This window comes from Drosophila mojavensis, unplaced genomic scaffold, assembly GCF_018153725.1.
Source record: "Drosophila mojavensis isolate 15081-1352.22 unplaced genomic scaffold, ASM1815372v1 contig_74, whole genome shotgun sequence".
Taxonomy (NCBI): Eukaryota; Metazoa; Arthropoda; class Insecta; order Diptera; family Drosophilidae; genus Drosophila; species Drosophila mojavensis.
In genome coordinates this window covers 7,557,202-7,578,284 of record NW_025318899.1, presented here as the reverse complement: position 1 = coordinate 7,578,284, position 21,083 = coordinate 7,557,202, and the positions used below count along the sequence as shown (strand labels likewise).

The 21,083-nt window shown below is 40.6% G+C and overlaps 4 protein-coding genes across 4 annotated transcripts; 1 reads left to right on the top strand and 3 right to left on the bottom strand.

Annotated features, from left to right (window-relative positions):
• Positions 1 to 29: 29 nt before the first annotated feature.
• LOC6581719 (NEDD4 family-interacting protein 1) lies at positions 30 to 7,162 on the bottom strand. The gene is made up of 2 exons (XM_002007405.4): positions 7,073 to 7,162; positions 30 to 1,549 (listed from the first exon to the last, which is right to left on the bottom strand). The coding sequence occupies exon 2, from the start codon at positions 1,545 to 1,547 to the stop codon at positions 756 to 758; it is 792 nt and encodes a 263-aa protein (XP_002007441.1). The 5' UTR covers positions 1,548 to 1,549; positions 7,073 to 7,162; the 3' UTR covers positions 30 to 755.
• Positions 1,851 to 7,162, bottom strand: LOC6581718 (protein spitz). Its single transcript, XM_002007404.4, has 2 exons — positions 7,073 to 7,162; positions 1,851 to 2,745 (listed from the first exon to the last, which is right to left on the bottom strand). Exon 2 carries the CDS (start codon positions 2,578 to 2,580, stop codon positions 1,930 to 1,932), a length of 651 nt encoding a protein of 216 aa, XP_002007440.1. The 5' UTR covers positions 2,581 to 2,745; positions 7,073 to 7,162; the 3' UTR covers positions 1,851 to 1,929.
• A 323-nt stretch (positions 7,163 to 7,485) lies between these two features.
• On the top strand, positions 7,486 to 8,293 carry LOC6581717 (selenoprotein F). The gene is made up of 3 exons (XM_002007403.4): positions 7,486 to 7,608; positions 7,664 to 7,785; positions 7,837 to 8,293. Exons 1-3 carry the CDS (start codon positions 7,561 to 7,563, stop codon positions 8,210 to 8,212), a joined length of 546 nt encoding a protein of 181 aa, XP_002007439.1. The 5' UTR covers positions 7,486 to 7,560; the 3' UTR covers positions 8,213 to 8,293.
• Positions 8,294 to 12,231: 3,938 nt separating this feature from the next.
• On the bottom strand, positions 12,232 to 20,264 carry LOC6581716 (homeobox protein 5). The gene is given in 3 exon segments (XM_002007402.4): positions 12,232 to 15,030; positions 15,103 to 16,087; positions 19,563 to 20,264. Coding segments are annotated over 2 exon segments (2,763 nt in total). The 5' UTR covers positions 16,024 to 16,087; positions 19,563 to 20,264; the 3' UTR covers positions 12,232 to 13,188.
• Between the last annotated feature and the right edge of the window lie 819 nt (positions 20,265 to 21,083).

Below are 21,083 nucleotides of genomic sequence, written 5' to 3'. Positions count from 1 at the left end.
ATTTCAAAACGAAAGATAAGGTAAAGGAGTTTCAATTTTTTTGTTTAATTTTATTAATTTGCATAAAATTGACGTATAACTCTGATATACGTCCTTGTAATGCATATCTTTTTACATATAAAGGGATTAAACATATTAATTGTAATCGTTATAATAGCAATAATCGTAATTATAATAGTTTTTTTCTTTGCATTTATCTATAAAAATTACTGCTGCCTTTTGTGTTGTAGGTGTTTAAGTACCCCATCATAGAATAGACTCAACATAAAATATGGTGGCATACATTTCGCTACGTGTTTTATGTGTGGTGTCTTTCTTCCGACTACTAAAAATAGAAGATACTACAGTGAGACATCTATACACAGTTTACATATACAAGAACATACATCAATTAGATAGGCAAAAGGTGCAGCGAAATGGGATTCGAATGGCATCCACATCTCGACTCTCACTACTCTGTGCGCCTGTCTCATTGACATGCCGACAAGATTAGATGCTAGATTTAACGGATTTATGGATTAACTTGCGCTATTTAACATAGTAACTACAGAGAACACTAACCAATAGTAAGTTCGCCTTTGATTTCATATCTTTCTTTGTTTTCTTTCTCTATCTCTATCTCATTCTCTTTCTGCTTCTGTTTGTGTGTTTTTTTGGGATCGAACGTAACGGATATTTGCATATGTTTATCGTTTTCAAATGACTCGCACTTCTAATGTATTTACATAATCCGCCGTCGGCGACGGCGCCCGCACCTAGTAGAAGAAGAGCAATCGCTCCTGGGCCGATGCGGAGAGCAGGCGCCAGGAGCGTTTGATGCTCACATACTGTATGAAGGCGCGTATGGCAATCAGGAAGCCAAAGGCGCAGATTAGCCACCAGAGCCACGAGTTCTCATGCGAGGCCAAGTCCGTCGAGTGTTTCACAATCAGCGTCCACTTGGCCAGTGACAGCCCGAAGCCGGACAGAGCGCCGTACCGAGCCGCAATTGTGTGACAGAAACAGGTGAGCATCAGAAAGCCAATCCAATTGAATAGAAATGCGACCATGAACGCCGTAATGAACATGATGTCCGTGCCCAGCAAATTGTCTGTGGTCGACAGGCTGTTCTCCGGATCGCCCGCATCGATGGCAATGAACGTCAGCGCCGGATGATTGGAGCGCACAGCGCCGGGGCCATCGCGCAGCGGATTTGGTGGCAGCGGCAGCAGCGGATTTGGCGGCGGCGGCAACTGCTGGGTCGTTGGCAAGGTCAGAAATGCAGGCGGCAGCTCTCCATTCAGTGACTTCTCCATTTGCACCTCCTCATATGTGGGCAGCTTGCCGTGCAGCTCCTGCGGCAGCGTCAGCTCACAGCTCTGCGACTGATCCCCATCGCTCCCAACGTGAGTGGTCAGCGCCAGCGAGGGCTGCTGCGGCGCCAGTGGCTGTTGGCCGCCCTGACCCTGTGCGTCCGGCTCGTACGGCGGAGGTGCGCTGAAGTCTGCCTTGGGCGGACCCAATGGATCATCGCCAGGTGCGGAGGGTTGCTGATTATTGTGCGGCATAACTGTAAAAGAGAAAGAATGGGATCAAGATAATTAAATTTGAATACATCATATAATTTAAAGTAGACTGCAAATAGAGCTAAATAGGAGGCATAAATTAAATATGCATTTTATTTAGTCAAAACGTTGTTCACGCATTTTTATTAAAATAGTTGTAATGCTTGGTCATTTGTTTAATAAATAATCATTAAATTAGTCGTATTATTAAAAAATGGGCGGCTCGCTGCCAAAATTGCATTGCATTTCAGTTAATAATACTTATTGCGTTAGCTGCATAATCGAAAGGCACTTCGATGGAATCGCTTAATTCAAGTTATAAATCAGTTATTTGTAATAAAATGAAAACAGTTAAACAATTTGAAAGATTAGTCGTTAGCGCAGATTAGTGCCTGGCACGCTCATGGCTGGCAGCTGACAGACGATAGGCCTGCTCCAATGTGGCGATGCGACAATGATGCGGCCCAAAGGGACGACGCGCTATGCGCAGCGGCTTAAAGCCATCCACTTGATCGACGCCCGCATTCTCGAAACCCAGATCACCCACATCATTCCCGTTGCTGTTGCAGTGCAGCTTCTCCTTCTTCAGCTTCTCGTGCCGCAAGTAGAGCACCACACAGCACATGGCCATAATGATGACGGCGAGCGTGGCTCCGCTCACAATGCTCGCCTTCTCCAGCAGCACACGATTGCGCGTGGGCAGATAGGAGCCGTCGATCTCCTTGTACTCGCAGCGCGGACCCATGAAGCCCAACGCGCACTCGCAATTGTACAGAATCTCGTTGTGAATCTCCACGGTGAAGCAGGTGGCGTCGTTCAGGCAATACCAGGCGGCATATGTGGGCGGGCAGCTGTAGATCGGGAACGTGATGTTCGGCCTCGACGTGGTGGTCAGTGCGATGACATTATCGGGCGGCGGCGATGTCGGCGCTGCCTCCGGACGGGGCTTGGCTATGGCACGCGAGGAGCAGGCGGCGCTCAGCGAGAGGCAGGCACAGAGCACAGCGGAAAAGGCAAGCAGCGTTTGAGCTTTCATCTTGAGTTCTACAAGTTAAGCAGCAGGCGGCGGCGCATGGCGAGAAGTATTGCAAGTGGGCGAGAGGCAGGTTGGGTGGCAAACAAATTTGTGTGTCTTGTGTTTTGCTTTGCTTTTTGTTTTGTTTTTGTTCTTGACTTATTTGTTTTGTTTTTCGTGCGTTGTCTGCAACAGAATAAAAGCAAAGTGCAATTAAAATCAACTTAAAATTCAATAAAAGTGAATTTACAGTTTTTTTTTTGTTTTTTTGTGGTGTGCGTGTGTAGTTGTGGGTGTTGGTGTGAGTGTGTGTGCGTGTTGTGCCGAGCTGTGCTGTAGAGTGTGCTAATGCCTGCCTAGGCCAGCCTTGCCCTCAATCTCATTCCCACTGCTGCCCTCTCTCTCTCTCTCTCCCATTCTCTCATCTCTGTCTGTCTGTCACACTCTCTCTCCCTCTCTCCCTCTCTGTCTCTCGCTATCGACCTAAGTGGAAAATAACAAAGCGGCTTATTAATTAACAAATTACATGTTTTGTACAGAATATGAGAAAAAAAAAAACACAAATTACACATTTTATTTACCTGTCTCAACTGAACGAAGATGTTTGCACAGTTTGCACTTGTTTCTTTTTTTAGTTGTTTGCTTTTTGTTTTTTTTTGGGTATTTTAATGTGTTCACTCTTAACTTTTAAAAATACAAAAGCGCGAATACGTTGAACTTGGCAAGTTGAACTTCAGGTAAGTCACCTTGACTATCCTTAACTCTAAATGACAATAAGGCAACTCTTACAGGTAGAGTTGGTTCCACGTGTGCATGTGGATTGATATTATGTTAAACAATGCTTAGAATGTGCAAGAAACGGATATTGTATAAATAGTAGTAGTAGTAGTAAAGAGGGCAGTAAAGAAGTAGAGGGTGTCTAGTTGTAGAAGTAAAAGTAGTAGTAGTAGTAATGGAGTAGTAGTAGATGAAGAGTATAGCAATTGTAGTAGATGAAGAGCATAAAAATAGTATTAGATGAAGAGTATCATAATAGTAGTAGATTTAGAGTTAATACTCTTCGACTAGTCTGATAGTAATAGTAAAGAGTAGTAGTAATAGTAGTACTAATAGAGTAGTGATATAATACTACTATTGACGGCAGATTAGTTCAACTGAAATAGTAGTAGTATCAGCCCTACTACAGATATCAGTTAGATTAGTAATAAACCGATAATAGAGCAATATTAGTAGCAGTAAATAACTAACAGACTATTAGTAGTAAACAACGAGTAGTCAGTTACTCATAGCATGAGTCTCACATACTACATACACTATAACAACAATCATGTTGAGCAGATGTTCAATAAGATTTCACAGATCGGAACACTTACAGCTTTCCATGCTCACAGAGAATTTTCGTGTGGTTCCACTTAATAAATGCCGTGCCAAAGGCACTATAAAAATTCCGCTACATGTCATGGAGTCTATATACTTTGTACTCTATGAATATTCCACTATATTATTATATTTATATATTCAACTAGGTGTACATACTACTTATTTTTCTACCCGCAACTCGTAAAAACAAGCATGCTTTGGCTCAAGTTCAGAACTTTAATTACGAGCTATTCGCCACGCTAATTTATGGCTAACTGGCTTTCCACTGTTGTCAGATGTCCTTGAGTCTAACGGTACTTCACGGCATTAAATACGATATATTGAGAGAGAGGGAAAAAAAACACATCAAGCTCTACAGTTAATGTTCTCATGGAGAAATTGTCGCGCGAGCAAACGAGTGCCAATTTGATTGACCTTTTAGGCAATTGAAAACGAATATGAATCCAAGTACGAATACAAATACAATTTGAATAAATAACTGAAAATAGTTCTTGGGCAGTTAAATTGTTCTAGTCGTACATTTCCAACTGCTGTTCGTTCTGCAGATCGGGGACTACGATTCTAATTAGCAACATTTACAAATGGAGGAGCAGCCGCAAAAAACACGCAAATGCGCAGTTTATTTGGCTTCCCAGTTAAGTTAATTCCAGGTGTGGGCGACTGCGTGTGTGCCGGACATATTAGGAGAAGGTCAATTTATAAGACACACACGCATACATAACGCATACATACATATGCCCAGCGCTACCATAATAAACACTCTAGATATAAGCTTATTCTGAGAGATTTATGGACTTGGAAACGAGATAAAACAGAGAAATCTAGAATTTACAGGGTATCAGGGAATTAGTCATGGAATTGAAAGTATGTATATATGAAGTTGTGCTCTCTCTTTCACCTTCTTAATAGCTTAAGATCTTGAGCTATTGCTTAAAGGAGTTCCAGTTTCAAGGGATATATCGATAGCTCCATAAAGAGCTGTTACTTTCTCTCTCTCTCTCTCTCTCTCTCTCTGTCTCTGTCTCCTTTTTACTCACTCTCTCTCTCTTACTCTCAATGTTCGTATTCCATATATCTGTAGTTGCACTTTACACTCTCTTTCACTGATTATCTATACCTGGAAAGTCTTATTTTCTTATATGTACATACATGGGTATATACCAATCTTATCTGAAATATTGCAAATCCTAACTCTGCTCTACCTCTCCATAAAGAAAAGTATTAGTCAGACCTTACTATTATATTATATAGTACTCATATTAGTATTCCTCTTTAATCAGAGTTTTGCTTGCTATTGTTTTTCTTTCTTTTTTTATACACGCCATTAATAGCGTTTTACCTGTAATTCACTAGCTGTTAACAATTAGGTAATTAGCACGAATTGCCAATACAGTTGTTCTCTTCTTACTCAAAGACACATGAGTACTTATAATTGCCAGCTGGGCTGGCTTTAGTTCGCTCAGTTTTTTTTTTTTTTTTTGCGTAGCAAAACAGGCGCTGATTAGGCGATAAAGCGCGTATGTTACCATAACAATGCAATCAATTGATAAAGACAGAGCTGAGTCACACGATTGAAAGTGTACATAACATGTACATAAGAGCCATATATACTTAAATATTAGGTTTAAATGCATAACTCTCGACTCGGCCATACTCTTCAGAAAGAGTAGCGGTATATAAAGCTTTATCAAAAACGAATAAGTAAAATAGACCTTTCAAAATTCTATACTGATCGATATCGATATTTATATTTGAAATTTGCAATTAGAGAACAAACACAATATAACAGTTTACCAAATATATACATATGTACATATATAGGTCGATCGATTTATATTTATATTATATATCATTTTGCACGTAACTAATATACCCAAACATTTGCAAGAAAACGAATAAAACTAAAAAAAATTCACAAATTACCTCAGGCAGCGTTTGAAATGTGAAATAGAAAGAGGGCAAAACTGAGAGTTGGCGTGGGTAGGAGAAATTCAATAGGCACTCTACATACATACATATTTACAAACACACATACACAATTATATATTGCACATGTATGCGTAAGTAGTTGGCTCTGCCAGGCAGGTACTTGGCCAACTTGATAGCCAGGCTGACAAAGAAGTTGAAATAGAAGTAACGCAAAAATAGCGAAAAACAAAACACGATCTGAAGGTTTTTGGTATTGATAAGAAATTTGAGCAGAATGACAGCTGCCATTGTAGCTGTAGCTGTTGCTGTTGGTGCCACATGCAGCAGGTGCGAACAATGCAAATGCACACAGATGCACACACACATAGGCAGCTGTGCCCTAAACCAGTTAAACGAGACGCGAGCTACAGGCGGAAGCAGCGACTGAATGAAGACCTTAAGAAGCAGCTTCCGCCTGCAGCAGCATCATGTCGTTGCATGCATCAACTTGAATGAACAAGCACACATGCACACACACACACACAATACACGCAATAGCTAGAACCGTTAAAGTGGGCATTTAAAACAAGTTTCAGGAGTAGAATTAATTTCGGCTAGCCGAATTTCCAATGCTCTAACACACGTCCAAGCCCATGCCAGGCCATGAAACTGAAATGCATTCGTTTTTGTAGGGTACTCAAAGCTGCGCCTGTATAGGTGCCTGTACATTCTAGTCAAGAATAAGAAGAAAAACAACATATTGCTAGACAAGGGCAAATGAATGAATTAACGAGCCGTTGAGTAAGAAAAATAGAATCAACAACAATTGCCACATAGAGCAGTTATCACAGTGAAAAAGTATTTAACACCGAGGCGAAATATCAGCAGAAGCTCTTAGATTATAAATTCACTAATCAAAACACAAACAAGCACGCCCATACAAACATACAGCTGTAGCCATACATACTCACACTAACACATACATTCAGACTGACAGACATACATAGACAAGATTCTCGCTCCCCTGGAGCTATTTTGCTCCACCACCTATGCTCTACAACCTTTTCACATTTGTGTTTCTATTTCTGTGCTACCCCAACAACTGATGCAGCAGCAACAAGGCAACAAGAAAGAGCAACAAGAGCTCGGCACAAGAGTTTTATTTATACAGCAATCGAATTTGTATTTTCTATGCCGAATTTAGTTTTTCATTTCGATTATTCACCTTCTTGTATGCGTTCGTTGATTGGATTTTCACTTTTGCGCAGCGCGTTCGCTCTCAACGAATGTATTTATTGATTTGCCAAAAACTGTTGCCAAACACACACAGAATACTGTTGTCTTTTGGAACGGTAAATAATTTAATTGTAATACGTGTCGGTATTTCGTTAGCTATTGTAATACTTGCAATAATTAACGAACTGTTAATCAAATTTTCTTCAGTGAATTAGTTGGAGCAAAACAAATGCGACTACGCGAGCCACATTCTTCTTCTTCAGCAAATTTAGTTTCACTGCCAACTTCACGCGACGCACTGCTTCGTCCAGTGCTGCACAGATACTAAATTATGAAATACTAAATTGAACAGAAAATACCAATTTGTGCAGAGGTACTTGAGAGCAGCGATATTTTTTAGATTTATCGAGTAATCGATTGCTATTCAACCAATTGTAAACAACGACGTGGTAGATTAATTAGATTTTTTAGTTAAATATGAACAAATTTCTGTTATTTTTGTGTGCCTTAGTGGCCTTTATAAGCGTAAGTAGAGTAACCTTGAGTTATTATATTTATCTGATTTACTTTGCCTTTGCAGTGCCTTAAATCAGCTCATGCTGAATTCACGGTTGCCGAGTGCCGGGAGCTGGGCTTCATCAAGACACAGTTGATGTGTTCCAATTGTGACAAATTAGATGACTTTGGACTGGAGGCCATTAAGTAAGCAATGCTTCTATGATTACTTACAATATTAACAAATCTATCCCTTAGACCTCATTGCAAGCAATGCTGCACGCAGGATCAGCAGCCAGCGGCGCAGCGCACCTATGCCAAGGCGATTCTTGAGGTTTGCACCTGTAAATTCCGTGCCTATCCTCAGATCCAGGCATTCATACAGAGCGGTCGGCCCGCAAAGTTCCCCAATCTGCAAATCAAATATGTGCGCGGCTTAGATCCAATTGTGAAACTGTTGGATGCCAGTGGCAAGGTACAAGAAACATTGTCCATAACCAAATGGAATACGGACACCGTGGAGGAGTTCTTCGAGACGCATCTCGCAAAGGAAGGCACTGGCAAAAGCTCCTACAGCGTCGTCGAGGATGCCAGCGATGATGATGATGATTTCCTGCGCACCAATAGAATATGAATATGAATATGAAAAGAGCTCTCCGCCTTCAGCAAAGTAGTCAATAAAGATAGCCTATCGTCTAGGAGTTGAGAAACCAAAGCGAGCTTTTTGTCTGTGTATGCAAAACTTTGAAAGCTGTTGGCGCTTACAGTTTGAGAGTATTTCAGGTTGATGACAAATTGCCATATTTCTCTCTTTCTGTCGCATTGCGCCGAAAATGTATTGATTCATCATATATAAATTAATATGTATTTTTTGATTTGTTATCTCGTTATCAATTTTGCCGAGTGTGAAGGCAATAACAATGTCTGCCTATTGTGACCCATTCAAATGGCAATAACAATCTATGTCTATTGTGAACCAATTCTTTTCGCAAGTCGTATGGTAATTTACCCACCCAAACATTCGTATGACGTATTATTATTCAAATATTTGTTCAGACTGTTAAAATAGTCATTCACTAAATTGGAAAAGCAAATATCGAAATGTTTACTCTTCTTATATGTTAAATTTTCTTGTGCGACAACCTTTTGGCGTATCTAGCGCTTTTGCTCTCTCACTCCCTCTAACCGGGGCTGTTGGGGCGCATGTGCACGCGGCTTCATTCACAATAGCAACAAACTGAGGTTATGTATGTATGCAATTCCTCACACACACATGCATACATGTGTACATTCACAAGAAATTGATTCGCAAATTCAATTTCTTATATGTACACTTTGTGCAATATCGCCTGTTTACGTTACAATCCATATTATTTCTATAAGTATTTATTATATTTCTTTTATATAGTATATTGCGATTGTTGTTGTTGTTGTTGCTGGGGTTGTTTATTGTTTTAATCATAGCCTGACCCACAGTGGGGCAAGGTGGATAGAAAAAGCTATACTAAAATTAATCAACACTGATTACAAATCAAAAAGCAAAAATCTTCAATGCAAAATATTTATATGTATGTATGTATGTATTTGTCATGATATTGTGAACGACTGTCACGCCCCATTGTGAATCGATAGCTTTTGCCTTGTGATCAATACTAATTACTTCCATTATGACTATTCTATGCATATTGCATTATTGTTATGCACGTCAGAGAGCTTATCATTGTGTGCCATAAAGGAGCATTCAACTGTTTGGCAAAACTATATTTGTATGTATGTATATAATATTTATATACATAAATACATATGTATGTATATGTATATTTGTGCACATTTCAAGTAACTTTGTGAGCCCCCCTGGTTAGCAGCATGGCTGTTAGCTGCGTCTTGGAATGTCGTTTGAGGCGCCCCCTGTTGTTGTTTTTGTAATTCTCTCTCGTGTTTGCTGATAACATTTGCGCCTTTAGTGTTAGGAACCGGTCGTCCAGCGGAATGAGCCGATAACAATAATGACGCTATAGTCAAAGCGTCATATACACATGTAGCTTCCATTAGCGCGACAATTTTGATTTGATTTTGGCGCTTCATTAAAAAACGACACGAGAGAACAGTAAAACCATATGCGAGTGGTAGTGAGTGGGAGGGAGGTTGAGAGATGTGACATTTAGCGCGTTATGGCGCTCTCACTCTCTCTCTCTCTCTCGCCTACGCTCTTTTGTGCGACTTGCCCTTTTACCGTTAACAGTATCAGCAAAGTCAACGCGAGCAGCGTTATAAAAATCAAAAGCTTGATTTTTTAATTGCGATTTGCGCTTCGCGCTTTTAGCACGCTAGTAAAAAAAGGTTGTTCAACTTATATTAGGCAATATGTAACGTATGTATTGAAAGTCAATGTGACTAGCCCGAGGTGTTAAGTTTAATAAATAATAAATAAATAAATTAAATGCAAATCAAGTAAACTTTCTAATTTGTTGCTTATGTCTGGTAGTGTATCTGCAGGTCGGTGCATGTAGTTTAGCATTTTTTCCATGTTTTATTAATAAAGTAAGCTTGTCTCAACATTTATGAGTTGTGCGCACAGCACATGCTCTACTATGACTTGTGCGTGAGTGTGTGTGTTTGTGTTTGTGAGCGCACACATGCATAAGGATGCGAGCGTACGAGCATGCATATAACTGCATACATACATACAGATGTATATATTTATGCATATACGTGTCTCTCTTGCTCTTACTTCAGCTCTCGCTCCTTGCGTGAATGGTAAAAGTCAATAGTAAAATAGGACTAACTGTGTCTCCGCATCGAACTTTGGCTTCTAAATATAGCTCGAGCCACAAATTGCGTCGTGCTTATTTACAGAGCAGCGCACAAAATAGCAAAACAACAACAACAACAACCGCCACACAACAACCGTTGCAGCTAATTGTAATCTGCAGCCCATGTTAACGTCTGCGTTTGTCGTGTGTGCAAATAAAAAATGTGTTTATTTATGTACTCTATAACGCTTTGGGATAGTCACACTATGTGACGAGGCATGTAACGCATGAAAGTAGACAACAGGAAAATTCTATATCTAAATATATGATAGAGAAATAAATATAAATAAACATATGCACATACATATGTACGTACCTATATAAAAGGTATATACTTTTGATCAATATCAATAGGTGACTCATCAACCCAGGTCTATCTGCAAAGTGGCTTATAGCTATTACCTGTTATAGATCCGTATAAATAAATCGCATGAAATCAGTGTACTATATCATATAGCTGTCATGGGAAAGATCAATAAAAAGCAGATGATTTATGTTTCTAGATTTTCTAAACTAAATGGCAAATTTTTCGGTTTTCACAGGCTTTTCTATATACAAGTGTAATCATAATCTTATCAAAATTGGATCACTATATCATATAGCTGTCATAGATAAAATTCAATGCAAGTAGAACATTTGTAGAAAAGACTTTTTTGATTTTAAAGATATTTTAATAAAACTTGATTTTTGTACTATGTAAGAATCTATGGAAATGTGATATTTGGCTATAATTTAAAATAAAATCTCCTATCGTAGAGCTCTCATATTAAAGTGTCTCTATGAGGGTATTAAATAATCGGCATACCGAATATCAATTATTTTCATATGTTTTTGCAATTCAATTGATATGGTCAAGTACCTAGGTATAAAAATATATATATGAGTGTAAATTAAACGTGCAATTATTTGCATATTTAATAATTTGTTGAATTTATAGCAATTCGTTTCAGTAGCACGTAGTACAGTGTAAATAATAATAATAACAGGAATTGTAATTAAAATTAAATGTAAGATTTATTTGAAACAAATAACTGTGTTATTACATTGAATATACTCTTATGCCTGTTTTTTGTTGTTTACTTTTAGAAATAAACAATTACTTAAATATTTAATTTAATAGTATTTTATGTATTAACTACATACACATTTTATTTATTTTTTATTTTAGCGCATTTAGAAAACAGAAAAATATAATTAAAATTTTTTTTTTTTTAATTTTTATGCGTTTTTACAATATTTTTAATATTTTTCAAATTTTTTTTGTCGTATGTTTTTTTAAAGTATTTAAACTTTACTTATTTAAGTTTAGAACTAGAAATTTACATTTGACATTAGAAAAAAGGAAAATTTATATTTTATGCAAAAATCTATAATATTAATATTATATATACATATATATATATATATCTATATATATATATATATGTTCTGGTACTCAATTAATAATTTTTTGCACTTTTATGTATTTTTAAAGCCTGTTTCTCGCTTTTATCTCAAAACATTTTTTGCATCAATTTACTGTTTTTTTTTTTTTTTTTAATTGAAAATTAAATATTAAAAAATTTTGGTACGTAGTTGGGTGTGTGAATTACAATATAATAAAAGGATTTTTGCCTTGGATTTTATTTTATTTATTTTTGTATGACAATTTCCTAACTATTTATGCATATATGTTTTTTTTATATACCTTTAAGTTTTTGTAAAAAATTTTGAGTTGTTCGTTTTTGTTTTTCCTTTTTGATTTACAGTTTATTCTTTGTGTTTTCGTTAAGTTTCATCGTCTGTATGGAGCGCATATACATATATATAAAATTTGTATGTATATTTATTTAGATTTGTGATACTGAAAATTAGTTGATTTTTATATCTGTTTTTCGGTATATTCGAACAAAAAGAAGAGGCTAGAAATGTTTTGTTTTGTGTTTATTTTTTAAATTTTTTATTGTTATCGATTAACGATAACCGCATAAACGATAACTCGCACGCTTAAATACTAGTAATTGCTTCGACGGCACGTAAGGGTAAATTTCGATATATCCATATAAATATATATGTATATATATACATGTATATATATATATATAATAGCTGGATATCAGTTATAAATAGTTGGTAAATTGTAGCTTTTATTTTACAGGAATTTCTTGTTTTGTGTGTTGCTTCTTCTTCTTCTTCGTCTTCAGCTTCATCTCTTTCTTTGTAAAGAACAATAATTTGGTCGTAGGTCTAAGACACTTTTTGGTTTTTAATCCGTTTTCTTTCATATTCCTTGCATCATATAAATAAATACATATACATGTGTTTGTTATATACAGAAAAGTAGATTTATATATCTATATATATATATATATATGTACATATATATAGTAAGTAGTTGTAGTAGGTATTTTCGTGACTTATGTGCGTAGTTAAGTAAAATCTGAGACTCGCTGTAAAACATATATATGTATATATTTATATATATATATAAGATAAAATAAGGGCGGGTTTTCTTTTGCTTGGGTTAATTTGGGGTTTTTGTAGAGGTCTGGTATTTAAAAGGGGACTTTTTGTCGTACACTTAATGTCTAGGATTTACCTTTGTTACTAGCTAGTTACACAAAGCACAGACGAATGACAGGGTTTTTTGTTGTTGTTGGGGAAGCATAACAAAAGGCGGGGACGGGCAGGACGAGGAGTGTGTACAAAAGACTAGCATGGACAAACGCTTACAATTAGCTTAGGTGTATGTGTGTGTGTGTGTGATGTATGTGTTTATGTGCCAGTGTGTGTGTGTGTTAACTTGGCTTGATTTGACTTAGAAGAAAAACTTGCGCACTTCCTCATCCAAATCGCTGGAGTCAACAAGTTCATCTATAACACTCGGCACAAGCAGCTCAATCACCTCCAAATCCTTTTTATCCTTTTCACTAGCTGCTTCTGCTGATGCTGTGTCTGCTGCTGCTCCGATTGCTCCGACTGCTGCTGCTGTTGTCTGCTGCACATCGACGGAGCTGCTGGAGGCTAACAATGCATCATATGTATCCTCGAGCAATACGCCGCTCTCGATGGCCGCAACAGCCTCCTCATAGTATCAGTTGAGGTCGCGACGAAAGCTATCCTCGATGCTGGGATCGGCAATCATGATGGGATTCTGATCGGACAATATCTGCAGGCCGGCCACATCTATCTGTCCCAAGTCCAGATCTAACGTATCGAAAATCCTATTGAATTCCGTATTCGAGGAGTAATCGCTGAATATTATCGAGGGTATATTGGCTGTGGTGGGCGTATGGCTTTGCTGTTGCTGGTGGTGGTGGTGCTGCTGTTGTTGCTGGTGTTGCTGCTGCTGCTGTTGGTGATGCTGCAGCTGTTGCTGATGATTCATAATCATGTTGGAGTTGCAGGCATTGCCCACCGGCGAGCTGCTCGACAGCGGCGAGTTCGAGTGGTGCGGCGAGTGCATTGGTGAGTGGTGCGGCGACTGATGCAGCGACAGCGACAATTGCTGATGCGGCGATGGCGCCTGCGTGGACATGGGTATGGGCAGCGGTGAGCTGGGGCAGCCCACCAGCCCGGGCGATGGCACTGGCGAGGCGACCAGCGGCTCAACCACGCCCCCAACACCATTGCTGTTGTTGTTGTGGTGCTGGCTGTCCACGCCGGGTCCATTTAGGCTCGGCCCACCATTGTGCGTGGCCGAGCCATTGCTATTGTTGTTGAGGAGTTGCTGCTGCTGCTGCCGCTGCTGTTGTTGCTGGTTGTTGATGCGCCTCAGATTGTTGTTGTTGGCGCCGGCCTCGGGACTGCCGCTCAGCTCATTGAAGTCGATCAGCTTGTTTTGCGTCTGCTCCGGCTGATTGAAGCCATTCGCCGAGCTCGTCCCCGCCGCCGCCGCATTCGCCGTGAAGTCATCAAAGTCGAGCGCAACAAAGTTGTTGGCGAAACTCTGCTGCTCCGGCGAGGAGTTGCTGTCGCCCAGCGAGAAGTTCTCAAAGTGATTGTGAAACGAGGGATTCAGACTATTGTAGGCCCCATCAAACCCAGCCGCCAACTGCTGCAGCTGCTGTGGCTGCTGCTGCTGGTGCTGCACACGTATGGGGCTGGCCGGAGCGCTGGTGTGCAGCTCGCTGCCCGAGACACTGCTCAGCAGACCTGGCGAGGAGCGTGGACTAGACGGATTCGCTGGCTGTCGATAATCAGTTAGGTTGCCAGCAACAGTGGCGCTGGCATTATTGTCGCCCAGGCGACTGAACGACAGATGCGGCGAGCAGCTGTTGCTGCTGCTGTTGTTTGGCGGCTGGGCGACGGCGGCTGACGTTGGCGAATGCTGTTGCTGATGGTACGGCGATGGCGGCCCAGCCGGACTGAACGGACTGGGCGACTGATCTCGATCGCGTCGTTGATTGTGCGGCGACATGACTGGCGAAAGTGTTTGATGCAACTGTTGCTGTTGCTGTTGTTGCTGCTGCTGCTGCTGTTGCTGTTGTTGTGGCGTTGCGTAGTGCTGCAGTGCTGTGAGATTTGGCAGGGAGCCGGTGTTGGCATAGTTGGCCTGCTCCTGCAGCGGCCTGAACAAAGAGTTGGCGATTTTGGCGTTATATGGCAGATGCAACTGTTGCTGTTGCTGCTGGTGTTGCTGCTGCTGTTGTTGTTGCTGCTGCTGCTGCTGTTGCTGTTGCTGCAGCTGCTGTCGCTGCTGCTGCTGCAATTGCAGCTGTTGCTGTTGTGCTTGCGGCTGTTGCTGCTGATGCAAGTGCAACTGTTGCTGCATATTGTGCTGGTGCTGCTGCAGCTGTTGCAGCTGCAGCTGGTGCGGCTGCAACAGCGGCGTCTTTCTCCTCTGCGCCTGCGGACTAAAGCTGCGTCCGATTTGGTGCGGCGAATGAGATCGTTGGCTATGGGGCGAATGTTGCTGCTGCTGCTGTTGTTGTTGCTGCTGCTGCTGCTGCTGGGCATAGTTGGCGTGCAGCGTGTTCATGTCGTTGCCGAAGCCACCCTCTGCTGCCATGGCCATGTTGAGGCTCTGATGCAGCGCCGAGTCGGAGTTGGAGCGACGCCAGTTGGAGTCCATGGGCGGACTCAGGAAGAGGATCTGCTGTGTGCCATTGTTGTTGTTGTTGTTATTATTGTTGCTGCCGTTGCCGGTGCCACTGACGCTGCTGGCGTTGCTGTGGTTGCTGCTGGCAACGCTGACATTGGGCAAGCCCATGGCATTGATCAAAGCCGTCGAGCTGCTGCCATAGGGCGAACGATCCTGCTTCCGCTCCGATTGTCGTCGCAGTGGACCAACGCCCATGCTCCGGCCACGCGACTCACGATACGCAGTGGGTGAGCTACCGCCACCGCCACCTCCACCTCCACCACCGCCTCCTCCCGCGCCGGCTATGCCATCTGGCGAGGCCCCACCGCTGGCACCGCTGCCATTGCCGCTGCCCGTGCCATTGCCCGCATTCGCACCTGGCGACGCATTGCTGGCGGCTCCGCTCTCCGGCCCGCCTAGACAGCATTCCAATAGCTTTTGATTCGCCTGCGTCTCATCCATTTTGGTGGCATGCACCTCCTTCATGATCCGCTCAAACTCCGCCGTGCCCTCCGCCTCCTTCTGCTTCTGCAGCGCAATCTTCTCGCTGAACTTACGCGGATTTGCCATGGCTTCTCTCTGCTGTTGCTGTCCCTTCCCTCTGTTGTCCTTGGCCTGCGCCTGCGTTTACTTTCTGCGAATTGAAGTTAGTTTCGAGTATATAGTGTAAATTCGTATAAATAAGCTGCATAGTTGGGGGAAAGGTATTTAGGGTCTGGCGAGATACGTTCAGTTTGCTTTGCTCTGCTACGCTTTATTATCTCGAGCGCATCGATTCAAGTTTCTCGCTGCCAAATGGAGTCGAGTGCCTTGAAGAGAAGGGTACCCGGAGCGTGCTTGGTCAAGGCTAAGGCGCACTTTGAATACTCTATCTAACTGTGGGAAAGTGAGGAATTCTGGTAATTAAGGATATACATATATGTATACAGGCTATGTATATTTACTATTGGCAAACTATTCCAAATTGAGGAATATAAATATATTATGAGTGATATGATTAGATAATATTTAAGAGATTGGCAGATTTTTTATAGACAAGGATAAACTAATTAAAATAGCTGAACAAATACATTTCATTACAGAGTGCTCAAAGTCAATTCAGAATTGGAACTACTATTTTTTTCAGTATCGAAGACAAAAAAAAAAAAAACCTAATAAATTATGGGACCTCAAGTTTCCGACCTTAAGTAATGCTTATAAAAATTTATTTAAAATATAATATAAAGGAACAAAATTGTATTCATTGATTTACATTGCATCAAAATTAAACTTGTATATGAGTAATTATAATATATTATATATAATATATTATAAATATCATTTCGGGGAGTAATGAATTGAATAATTGACCGCTAATTGTGTGTGAAATAATATATATAATTATATATATAATTAAAGGTATATTTACACACACACATGAGTAAGCTATAGCCTGACGATGATTAAGATGTGCATATATATATCGTATAGTACATCCATAGTATATCTAGATAAAGATACACTCTATACAAGTCACTGTCTTCATTTTTCTTGCCTATCCAAACTGCTTGTTGTAGTCGCTTATGCCCTGCACATACTTAGGGTATCGCCTATGTTTTGGTCTGCTCTTCGCTTTATCAATGTGTCAGCTGATAAGGCAGATAGTTGGCCCAACAAATCAGACATAGCCGTAGCGGCAACCTCGTACTCGCCTCTATCTGTCTATCTCTCCCTCCCTCTATTTTTCAGTCTCACTCTCTCTCTCTCTCTCTCTCTCTGTCTCTCTCACTCTCACACGCACTGTCTCGCTCGCACGGTCTTCAGTATTTCAGCATTTCTCAGCGATTTATTGCATAACCCAAAGTGATATGTAAAAAGGGCGGGAAATGTAGCATTCGTCGCAAAAGTAAACAATGGATTTATAGTTCTTTGGAACTGTCTCAGCTATACTATATACAACACATACATATATGTATGTATGTAAGTGTATATGTACATATGTGTATAGGTATGGCCGGAGGGGACCCAACCTGCAGCTGCATTATGCAAATGCAAAATATGTAAGTCGCTTGCGTAGTAAACGAAATAAATTTGCATTAATACGCAAAGGGGGAAGGGCAAAGGTCTTCAGCGAGTACCTCTGCACGCAACACGTGAAGGGCAATCAGTGGGTTCGCATAACGGGTGGGGCAAATCAAACCAGTTGTGCAGCTTCTTGGCAATTTGATGAGCTGGTGTGGAGGAAAAAGAGTTGACAAGTTTATAGCCACAGATCGCCAAAGACAAAATAGGCAAACACACACGCACACACGCACACTCACATGCGCACCTGGCTTTATCTTTGTCAAAAAAAAAAAAAAAAAAAAAATGAAGAAAAACATGAAGAAAAACATGTGAATAAATGATAGAGCAATCGAGCCATGAAGTCATGCGTTGTCGGATGAATTGTTATCTGCGGATTGGACATAGATCTTGAATCGTGCTCGTGACTAAAGTATAATATATAGCGGTGTTATATATACTATGTATATATTGCTGATAAATCAGTTAAGAGGCGCAATTGTGGGTGGCCTATAAATAACTCGAAGGCTATAAGGCTCAAAGGTTTTGACTTGCACCTTTAAAGTGGTCTATCTCGCCTATTATCACTCTATCTAGTTCTCTTCATCACTCGCTCTCTCTCTATCTCTCTCTCTCTCTATCTTTCTCTATAAGTACTGATAGTCGGATTCACATGTTTATGCGTGTCAAATAAGTATTAAGTACACGTGTACGTATACTTATTTTTTTGGACTTAAGTTTGGGCTCTTTAAAGGTAAATGAAAGGCCTTAATATTGGAACATTAAAGTACTAGACCTGAAAATGGTATACTGAAATGATGAAACAATACAATCAAAAACACTAAATTTTAAAAGCCAAAAGTAAAATAATACTGTATATACTAAAAGCTTGACCAACAGAATATAATAATACTAGCATTCATTCTGATTTTATCTATCATTCAGGCCAAATTTCAACAAGAAGTACTTTAGATATAGTCAATGTCTCATAGTTCTAGTTAGTTAAGGTAGTGAAGTAGTTATATATTATGTGAACTTGACATTTCCAGCCAACCAAATTGAATGCCAGTTGTTTTTCAACCTAATTTCCTCTTTTCAAGTTTCAGCTGTTTCTATTTTCCAATAGGTTTTCTCACTCGTTGAAACAGAAACAAAAAACCAAAAATTACCCATTAATAATTTATGAGCCAATAGAGTTTACAAGTTTCCTTACGCTTGGATGGCATAAATAATATTGGTTTTTCTTTCATTCTGAAAACCCCTCCCCACAAAAAAAAAAAAAAAAAAAACCTGCCTGAAAATCAATTTCCCAGCTAGCGATCGGGCGGCAATTCCAGCTAAATGTCAAGCGGACCGCATGACTAACAACTCGGAAGTGTTGGTCGAGAGCCGAATTCGGCTTAAAGCTATTGGTTAAAAGCTGATTGGCGATTCAGCTCAGACGCAAAGAAATTCCATAAGCAGTTGAGCTAAGCCTCTCCCTCTCCCTCTGCCCCTCTGATGACCAGCTGTTGCAGCTGATGTGCGGCTGTCTGAGGGGGACAGCAGCAGACCATAAATAGATGACAGACAATTACAACAACAACAGCAACAACAACAAAGACGGAGCAGAGCGGAGCGGAATCATTCCCACGAATCGATAATGACATTTAATAATGATTTAATAACCGAAACGATAAAAATTTACTTAGGCTCAGGGCTGCGTCGCTGTGTGTGTGGGCAGCTGGGGCTACCTATCCGCCTGTCCCCCCTTTTCCCTCCCCCCATGGCCCTTGGCTTGTTCTGTTCTGCTCTTATCAGCTGCTTTATCGGCGCGCGCGCCATGGAATTTTTGAATAATTTTGCACTGTTTGTTGGTACGAGCGAGAGACGGGGGTGGGCAAAGGCGGGGGGTGAGGGTGAGAGCTGTGAGTGAGAGAGGAGGCCCGCATGTCCGAAAAAAAAACGAATACACTAAAAAGACGCAAAATTGGCGGCCGGCTGCAAAACAAAACGAACGCTGCAAAAAGGGGGAGGGGGAAGGGGAGACAGACAGTCAAGAGGGCTTGCTTGATTATTTTTCTACTTACTTGTCAAGCGCGCGCTTTGACAACAAAATCAGTTGCTCTCGCTCACGCTCACACGCCGCCGCTGAGCGATGTTATATGTGTGTAGCCGCAGCAGTTACTCTCTTTCTCTCTCTCTCTCTAGAGCGCCGGATTCTCTCACACTCTCTGTCTCTCAGTGTGCCAACTAACTGGCAACTCCAATTGGTGGCCGATTGGCAAATTTAATAATTTTTTCGTTGGGTTATTGTTATTGTTGTTGTTTCTTAATTAAAATAAGTATGTATTAAGCTATGATGGCTCTGTTATGGCTTTATATATGTATATGTATGTATATACGTAGGTGTGTAAATATTATATATGTATTTTTTTGGCGCTTTTTTCTACGTTTCCAGCTGCTGTTTTGTTTGCTCTAAGCTCAAAGTTATTTTATTTCATTCTATTGCGTCTTCTTCTTTACGCTAAAAAAAACTTGTCAGCCGTTTTTGTATTTTTGTTGTGCGCGTCGACTGATAAAACCAGATTTTATTTTGCGTTCTGTTTGAAAATTGATTTCTAATTTGAGTTTTGAGCGCTGCTGCGGCTGCGGCTGCTGCTGCTGCTGCTATTCCAGTTGGGAATTTTTGTTAATGGCCGCGCGCGCAAGATTTTTGTGCTGCTGTTGCTTCTTCTTCCTCTTCTCCTTCTTCTATTTGTGATTTTTGTTGTTGTTTGCTCACTCACACACACAGGTACACATATACACACACGCATACGCGCGCTTTTATTGTTTTAACGCACAACTACGTTTTTTTTTTTTGTATTTTGCGCTCAGCTGCTTGGGCACACTTTCGATATTGTTGTTGTTGCTTTTTGCGTTACCAACGAAATGAAAAACTTTTGTTGCGCCTTTGACCTCTTTTCACACCGAGACGTCGACTGAGGCAGCGGCAGCGACACTTTAAATAACTGTACGTTGTTGTTGTTGTTGGGGTTGGTGCCAATTGGTCCAGTTTGTAGTTACAATTGGTTGTTGCACGGATTACGGCACGCAGCTGGACTAGCTAACCGCGTTATTCTATTGCAACGACACTTTTAAGTAGTTGATTTCAATTGGTCCAGTTGTGATGCCAATTGGCTTTTTTTGTTGTTGAGTAGGGAATTACAGCACGCAGCTGCTCTAGTTGGACACAAGCGGACTATGCACGTTACCGTTATTGTATTGCATTTCCTTGTTATATATTTTTGTATACATATATATTTGTAGTTGTAGTTGTAATTGTTTGTATGTATGTAAATTCAGCTAGTGCTCCGATTTGGCTTTTTGTTGTTGTGGTGTTTTTTTTCACCAAAAACCAAGCACACACACACACGCTGACACACACACGCGCGCGCACACACACACATACGCAGAGGCGCTTTCATGTGTGTGTGTATTATGTACACACACGTATTATGTATGTTATTTTCGTTGCACCGCACTCGCACAAACTTATCATCACGATTCGACTGCTGCTGCTGCTGTCGTTTCTTCTTCTTCGTTCATCTTCGTCGTCTTTTCTTATA